Source organism: Aedes albopictus, chromosome 2 (assembly GCF_035046485.1).
Source record: "Aedes albopictus strain Foshan chromosome 2, AalbF5, whole genome shotgun sequence".
In the NCBI taxonomy this organism is placed as follows: Eukaryota; Metazoa; Arthropoda; class Insecta; order Diptera; family Culicidae; genus Aedes; species Aedes albopictus.
The window spans coordinates 30,382,025-30,390,184 of NC_085137.1; the positions used below are offsets into that span (position 1 = coordinate 30,382,025).

At 44.9% G+C, this 8,160-nt stretch overlaps 1 protein-coding gene across 1 annotated transcript; it reads left to right on the plus strand.

The window, feature by feature from the left end:
* The first annotated feature begins 414 nt into the window (after positions 1-414).
* Positions 415-1,506, plus strand: LOC109415861 (ficolin-2). Its single transcript, XM_062854777.1, has 4 exons — positions 415-518; positions 591-750; positions 817-1,315; positions 1,374-1,506. Exons 2-4 carry the CDS (start codon positions 684-686, stop codon positions 1,483-1,485), a joined length of 678 nt encoding a protein of 225 aa, XP_062710761.1. The 5' UTR covers positions 415-518; positions 591-683; the 3' UTR covers positions 1,486-1,506.
* The last annotated feature ends 6,654 nt before the right edge of the window (positions 1,507-8,160 follow it).

The following is an 8,160-nucleotide window of genomic DNA, read 5'->3' on the forward strand; positions in this document are numbered from 1 at the left end:
TATTTGAATTTATTTTGCAACTCGTTCGTGCCATTAGAATTGTTTGCCACAGAATAGCAATCTTGTAAGGGTTCAATCGATCTACGTTTAGTTTAACATATTATGGCAGCGTTGGAAGTTTATGTACAGTTAAAGGAATGACTTATTAGTTCGTCACAACCGTGTACATCATAGTTATCTCTTGTACTATGAGAATCTCAATTTATATGGGTTAACTATGTTGCACACAGCAGTTAAGGTTATAAAAAATAATACAGCGCCATTGCTAATCTTGCTTTTTATGAATTTGCATTTCCGTCGCAACCACCCAACTGAAAACAATTTTGTCACCCTGATCGTTTAAACTGCGAAATTGAATTCTACACTCAGATTAGTTCTGGTGCTACGACGTGTAATTAGTGCAGTGCAACCACTAATACTCAAAACACATTCGAGCAGAAACGTATTCCTCCACGTTCAGAACGTCTGTTGGATTGAAAGAAATAAGAGTTGTACTTCACATCGTTGGCCAAGTTTACGTACGAAAATCATAATCACTCTCTCTAGTGAACTTAATAATGAACCTAGTATGAAATTGTTTTCGTCTACAGATATTAGACCTTGGCAGACCCCATTAAATCAAAGTGAATATCCAAGAATTGATTACATTAGTAGTGGAACCGATCTGCTAAATATACTTTGCAATGTGGCTGAGTGGCTTAACAGCGATCATCCTTGGTGTGAAACTGACGCAAACCAATTATTCTGAAGGTAAATTTTTGAATTAGGCACGATCCATCTAATTACACATAACTTCTCCAATCCTCCTCCACACAGAACCCTGCCAGGAAGTCGAAAGGACGGAAGAAATTTACGATGCACAATCAGTGATTGGAAATGTTTCCGTTTTTTGCCGCTTCATCCAGGGTTACAAAGATGGCTGGACTACCATCCACCAACGGTTCGATGGGACGGTGAATTTCACGCGCTCCTGGGACGACTATCGGGAAGGCTTTGGAGATCTGCAGGGCGAGTATTGGCTGGGTCTGGATAACGTGCATCACATAACTCGGTCTGGGCCGTTTGAACTGATGGTGATTATGAAGGATTATAACGATGAGCGGATGTGGGCCACGTACGATAAGTTTGCGGTTTTGAGCGAGAAAGAGCAGTATCAGCTGGATTTGGGGCGGTTCAGTGAGGGCAATGTTGAAGACAGCTTGAAGCTGCATAATGGAATGAAATTCTCTACTGCGGATCGGGATAATGATCTGTGGAGTGGTAACTGTGCTGAATTGTACGAGAGCGGTTGGTGGTTCAAAGATTGCCATGCAGTGTTAGTATTCCTAGTTCAATTTCAATGTTTTAAGTTTATTAGGTATTTAATTTTACAGGAACCTCAATGGAGTTTACCAAAATGAAACGGAATACGATAAAATGATGTGGGGCAAAAAATGCCTTAAAGAGGCTCAGATGCTGATTCGTGTCACGAAATCAAGTGAATAAAATATCTAAGCTGATATCGTTTATCTGTTATTTTTATATTATCGTCATCTTATCATCGTATGTTTTCAAAATTTCGTCATATTTTGTCTTCTCTGTCTTCTCTGTCTTCTCTGTCTTCTCTGTCTTCTCTGTCTTCTCTGTCTTCTCTGTCTTCTCTGTCTTCTCTGTCTTCTCTGTCTTCTCTGTCTTCTCTGTCTTCTCTGTCTTCTCTGTCTTCTCTGTCTTCTCTGTCTTCTCTGTCTTCTCTGTCTTCTCTGTCTTCTCTGTCTTCTCTGTCTTCTCTGTCTTCTCTGTCTTCTCTGTCTTCTCTGTCTTCTCTGTCTTCTCTGTCTTCTCTGTCTTCTCTGTCTTCTCTGTCTTCTCTGTCTTCTCTGTCTTCTCTGTCTTCTCTGTCTTCTCTGTCTTCTCTGTCTTCTCTGTCTTCTCTGTCTTCTCTGTCTTCTCTGTCTTCTCTGTCTTCTCTGTCTTCTCTGTCTTCTCTGTCTTCTCTGTCTTCTCTGTCTTCTCTGTCTTCTCTGTCTTTTCTGTCTTCTCTGTCTTCTCTGTCTTCTCTGTCTTCTCTGTCTTCTCTGTCTTCTCTGTCTTCTCTGTCTTCTCTGTCTTCTCTGTCTTCTCTGTCTTCTCTGTCTTCTCTGTCTTCTCTGTCTTCTCTGTCTTCTCTGTCTTCTCTGTCTTCTCTGTCTTCTCTGTCTTCTCTGTCTTCTCTGTCTCCTCTGTCTTCTCTGTCTTCTCTGTTTTCTCTGTCTTCTCTGTCCTCTCTGTCTTCTCTGTCTTCTCTGTCTTCTCTATCTTCTCTGTCTTCTCTGTCTTCTCTGTCTTCTCTGTCTTCTCTGTCTTCTCTGTCTTCTCTGTCTTCTCTGTCTTCTTGTCTTCTTGTCATCTTATTTTACATATTCGCACATCCGAGGCCTCTTTAATATCTGATCACATTTATTTCATCTGATGACTCAAACCCTCAGCAAGGAATTTCTCCATCAGTGCCACGCGAGATCAAATCGTGCCAAATCAACGCGGAATAAACAAACGAACCCAAATACGACCGATCCCGGTAATGAGAGTGAAAAGCTCAATCAAACTCAGTCAGACAACGATGTTGATGATGACGACTCCGGCCAACCACGAATCGGCGCGACGAGTCTGGCTTTTTGCCGACCTGTGATTGAATATTGGTCGCGCGCGCGAGGCCGCAATCGATCGAACCAGACAGATAACACATCCAAGCCGAAAGGATTTCTCCGCGTGGAGGCGCGTGACCCGAAAGCCATGGGGGCGCGCACGTGATTGAGCTGATCCAGTTTTGGCATTCCAGTGCGCTTCTACCCGCCGGCCACCAGCTTGGGTTGGGTGACGTAATGATGTTCCGATCATCAGAAGAGCATTGCTACGAAGCGAGATGTTTGCCTTATTTGTGGATTTCTTCTTCAAGGCTTTCGTAAATGCTGCTCGAAGTGGGTGAGGTTCGACTTCGATTCTCATTAATTACGGCTTAAGATGTAACCGACGATTGCCGGTGCGGTGGGGTCGGGTTAACCAAAATGGAAGATGATAAACCGTGCCATCTGTAGAGACAATTTATTATTGCCTAAAAACAATGGAAAAGGAATGGATCTGCTGCAGTAGCTCCTAGAAGGCAGTAGCACAACGAGTAGCAGCAGCAGTAGCTGAAGCAATGAACACAGTGTTTCGACAGAAGTTTCGCCTGCTGGTTTTGGCCACCTACTGGTTCTCTGGGGCGCTGCATGCTGCCTTGTGGCTACAGGGTGAATCATGATTCGGAATAAAATTATGATTTTAATCCAGTATCGAAACAGCGAGCAGTAGCTCGCTGTTGAAGAGGAGTAAGCTGGGTAGAGTTGTGAGTCGACATGTGAAGAAATAACTTAAATTTATAATGACTTCTAAGAGTTTTTACTGAGACAATACCAGTTTTCGTAGATCTGGACATTCTCTTTCTTTAACTTAGAGATGATGAGAGTCATTTTCCATACTTAGCACCGCGGTTCACAGATCTACCCCAACGCGGGTGGGGACGATCTTACATGCAAGCTCCCGAGATAAGCGCCCTACGGTCTCCGTTTCCTGCGACAAACTCATAGCACGTTCACCATCCCGTCCCGCTAACCACAAAACGGCATACTTTCATTATCGATCGCCTTTTGCTTCCGAAAGCTTCGTCGTCCGCAGTCCTGGGCCCGGTCAATTGTGGTCCGATTCTATTGAAGTGATAGCGCTCCCGGCCAAATGTGCACTCCTTCTAGGGAGCTAGCCCTAGCTACCTACCTACAGTGGAAAGCCGGACGATACATCTTGCAGCTCGGTTAACTGCTATCTCTTGCCCCCTTCGAAGAAAGGGGCAAAAATTAATGTATGCAAAACTGGGCAGCCCAGCCGCGGAGAGGGTCTTTCTTTTTCGTACCCAGTAGCGTAATCGTGTGGTCAATTCAATTGTGTCCAAAACGATTGAGTCAACTTCCGCATGCAGTTCTGCTAGAGCTGTACTTCACAATCCACATCCATTCAAGCGATTGCAGCAACCATTAGGTCCAACCAGCCATCTTGGGTCGCGCTTAGCGTTCTAATTAAGATCCGTGGCTTGCGTAATCGCACGGGAGCAGTCAGCACAAGTAGCTGATTGAGATATATCAATCACCATCGTGCGGTTCCGGGGCTCGTGGTCAGATCAATCGGGTCAGAAGTCTGCTGAACACTGATAGATATGTACGGGAGATATCATGGTAGAATGCACTAATCTCTACTTGCGAATGCATTTCAATACTTGGAACAGTAGAACAAGCGTAGATCTTTGACCGTAACGGAGCATTTTACTCCATTCCTTCTACACATGTGTGTTGTACTCCTATCCGGCTGTCTCGCAGATCAATCCGAGAAATCGAAAGTGACAGCCACGGGTACTGTGGAAACAGTAACCCAAACAGCAGCACCCAATACCCGTCAAGATAAACCTTCTGATTACCGACCTGAGTGCCTGTCTGTCCGTCCTGCTGAGTTAACTCTTGAACGCATTCAGATACGATACGCTACTCTACGCAGCCTGGCTCGGTTTCGTAACGTGCCAACTTCACCAGCCACCCTCAAATAATGGACAGCAGCGCGCTCCTGCTGGAGCTCCTAATCATTTTGATTTATTTCCTAATTTTTGCACCACACAATGTCCCCACATTCGATACGGTCCAGCCCAGCTGTGGCTCTCGGTTTGGGGTCCCGAGGACGGATCGAAAATGGATCGGTAAGCGATTGTCTTGTTCGCATTCGTTACGTCGCCGTTGTTGTTGTTGTTGTTGTTGCTTTGGAGTTGGTAATTAAAATGCCACAACGAAGTCATGACCGAACGATTAGCGCCCGTAGACGTGCCATGTCAAACACTTGCCTTATGCAGATTGTTTTTTTTTTGGATGGCTCAAACTTTTTCACCTCATCACGCGTGCGCATTACCATTGAAGAGGCATCGCCCGGAGATCATAAATCAAACTTCTTTTTTGGATTTTTTTTCTGGTCTTACGAGGAGCCAACCACATCACGGCAGAAAATTGTTGGATGTTTTACACGCAGTCACTATAGGATGAATGATGCAGTTGGCAAGTTTGTTCTTAGTTTTAGTCAATGTTTTAACAGAGTGACCAGTGGTTAACAAGTGTTTCTTCTGGAAGTACTCTGCTATTCGTTTTTAATATTTTTGATATCGTATTTTTTTTTTATAAAATAATGTTTATTTAGTTCTTAATCATAAATAACATATTTGAATGTAAAAAATCTTAATTATCTAGATTCAGAATGAATTCTACCTCATTTACATCGATTTTATTATTAACAGATTCATTAACAAAGTTGATGTAATTAATAAAGATTTTCAAGATTCGCAATTTATTAGTACCTCTAATGTTGACCAGAGTTGGCCGAAAAAGATCGTCGAACGTTGGTCTTTGCCATCCACCAAGAATCGTCGTAACTGTTCGTTGCACCAGCGACCATGCCGGAGCCACTCGAGGGCATTCCGAAAATTTGTGCTGCAATGTCTCTATGCTTCTCAAGCAGTGCTGGCAGTTTGGATCATTGTTGCGTCCAATGATGTTCATCAGCCGTCGATGTTCGGTCTTCTCGTTGATCAACAAGTACAGGTCACTACGCTGCTTCGATGTCAGCTTTTCTGTCGAAATATTTCTCCAGATCCTCTTCCAATTGCGACCCGGTTCATTTCGTTCTACTCTCGGCGGTTCAGTTTGCATCAAGTAGAAGAGATGGATTTGCGCACTAGTAGGATTTTGTTTGATGTTGTCAGGACGCAATGGAATTTGTTGGGACTGCAGTTTTAAACATGGGAATTCGGCAGGAACAGGGGTGTTTTGAGCAAGTATGGAGTCCATTTTACTTAAGTGGCGGTTGACGAGGAGGGCGCGGCATTTGATTGATGGGAGATGCAATTTTAGTCCCCCATTCGCTCTACTGCGTACTAATTGCTGCATAGGAATACGTGCTGGCAGCCCTCTAAACAGGAACGTCCCCATCGTGGCTGCTAGTATGGCCGTGTGTACACATTGTGGTGGAATAATTGATGAGAGATACCTCACTTTCGCCGTGATGAAGGTGTTCAGCAGCACCACTTTCTGCTGCAGGGTAAGGGATCGCATGCTATGCATCCAAATAATTTGTGCAATCCTGGATACTAAGCTGTCCCAGTTTAGCTTCACCATCAGCCGCACTGAATTGGTGAATATTACGCCCAGCGCCTTAACTTTGTCCGTTGTTTGCACATCTGGTACCATCAGGGGCTCCCCGTCGATAAACCCGACATCAACCGCCACCGTTTTTTGCCGGTTCAGTTTTGCGCCTGACAGGAGTTCATAAGAGGCGAACAGGCTAAATATACGACGGATTGTATTTGCTGACGTTGCTATGATCGTGATGTCGTCAGCGTACGCAACGCAGAGATCGCCACCACAAGTACGTTCCAGCCGAGTGAGGAGTGGATGAAGATATACCTACCACGAAGAGCAGCATCGACATCGGATCACCCTGTCGCACCGACCGTTCTATCCGGAAAGGTTGTGATAATCGCCCATTAATTAATAGCCAGTACGACGACACGTTGGCGACCCGGGAGAGCCATCCGACGAACGCTGGGTTGACACCCAGAGAAAGAAGAGTTTGATGCAAGAACTCATGAGAAACACGGTCAAACGCATGGTCCATGTCGAACGAGATCAGCTTTGCTTTCTGCTTTCTCGCAATTAGCTGAGCCACACGCAGGGATGGAAAATGATGAAGATTGCAGCTGAGCAGACACAAACCAAAACAAAAATACTCGTGAACAACAGGGGCCCGAGAATACTCGCACTTCTGTATTCGTGAGTAAACGAAGCTGGCAAGCACTCGCATCTGATTCGCGAAGCTTCGTGAGTTTTTTGCCTTTTGACGAAAAACGCGTATTAACGACTGACAGTGTTGCTTTTCAGGAACAATGAAGCATAAAGCATTAGTTTATGTTGGATAATCACTGGATTTGCTATTATAACCACAACAAAATGCACTTCCCGCACCTACACTAGTTCTTCACGAGTAAAAGCTCATGAGTGTTTCTGTTTTTGTTTTGCTTCTTACTCGCGAAGCAGGCGGGTGCGGGTAAACTCACACACTGTTTACTCTCGGAATCGTGAGTAAGCCTCGTGTTGGCTTTACACTCGCGAATTGCTTCATGAGGAGAGTAATTCCATCACTGGCCACACGGAAAGATCGATGTACACAGAGCAAGGAGTAACTTTCACGCAGCGATCGAAAAGACAAAAGATTTCATGCAAACTTGTGTGAAAATTCACGCAAATTTGTGTAACACGGGATCAGCACATTTTTTGTGCTGATCCAGTCGTACGCAAATATGAGTGAAAAATCCTTTGTCTTTTCGCAAGTTACTCATTCGCTGTGTACTTTCGTTTTAGGGTGCACACGGTCCTTGAGCGAGAGTGTGGCTTGAAAAATGGAGCGACCGGTGTTTGAACATTTCTGTGCTTCGCTCGAAACTCGGTGGGTCTGGAGCACTCTTTCTAATCGGCATTTCATCACTCGGCTGAGGATCTTGTAGTCTACGTTGAGCAGGCCAATCGGGCGGTACCCTTTCGCTGACTTGTCGCCACCACTCTTTTTGATCAGCACGATCGTCCCATCAGCAAACTCCGGGGGGAGCTTGTTCGTCATCGCTTCATTCATAACGCAATAAAGCTCTCGATAAATCACGTCGAACGTTCGTTGGTACAGCTCAACTGGTAGACCATCCGAGCCGGGTGACTTTCTCTTCTGCGAAGTTCGGATTGCGTTTTTCAATTCGTCCACCGTAATCTCCTCCATCAGAGCAATGTTGGCTTCATCTTGCGCGGGAACTGCTCTCTCAGTTTCAAATCCTTCTTCCGCATTTCGTCTTGTCTCGCCTCTCGCGTTTAGACTCTGGAAGTATCGGAACATGTGCTGTTCGATTTCCAGCGCGTCGCGTAGTTGATCTCCTCGTTCGTTCTGCAATTCTGTTATGCTTGTTTTTTTTTACGTCGTCTGTCCCCCAGCTGGAAAGTGGATAAGCTCTCCCCAGTCACGAAAGTCTCGTTGATTCGAATGAAATTTTGCGTAAATTGCCGTTGCAGTGTTAGCATTTGTGCTTTCACACGATTAATA

What these genes read in the sequence shown, in the direction of transcription:
- LOC109415861 (XM_062854777.1), top strand. Translation starts at nt 684, where the DNA reads ATGTGGCTGAGTGGCTTAACAGCGATCATCCTTGGTGTGAAACTGACG. An exon ending in GCAAACCAATTATTCTGAAG is followed by an intron (nt 751 to 816) that starts GTAAATTTTTGA and finishes TCCTCCACACAG; the next exon opens with AACCCTGCCAGGAAGTCGAA. An exon ending in TTCAAAGATTGCCATGCAGT is followed by an intron (nt 1,316 to 1,373) that starts GTTAGTATTCCT and finishes TTAATTTTACAG; the next exon opens with GAACCTCAATGGAGTTTACC.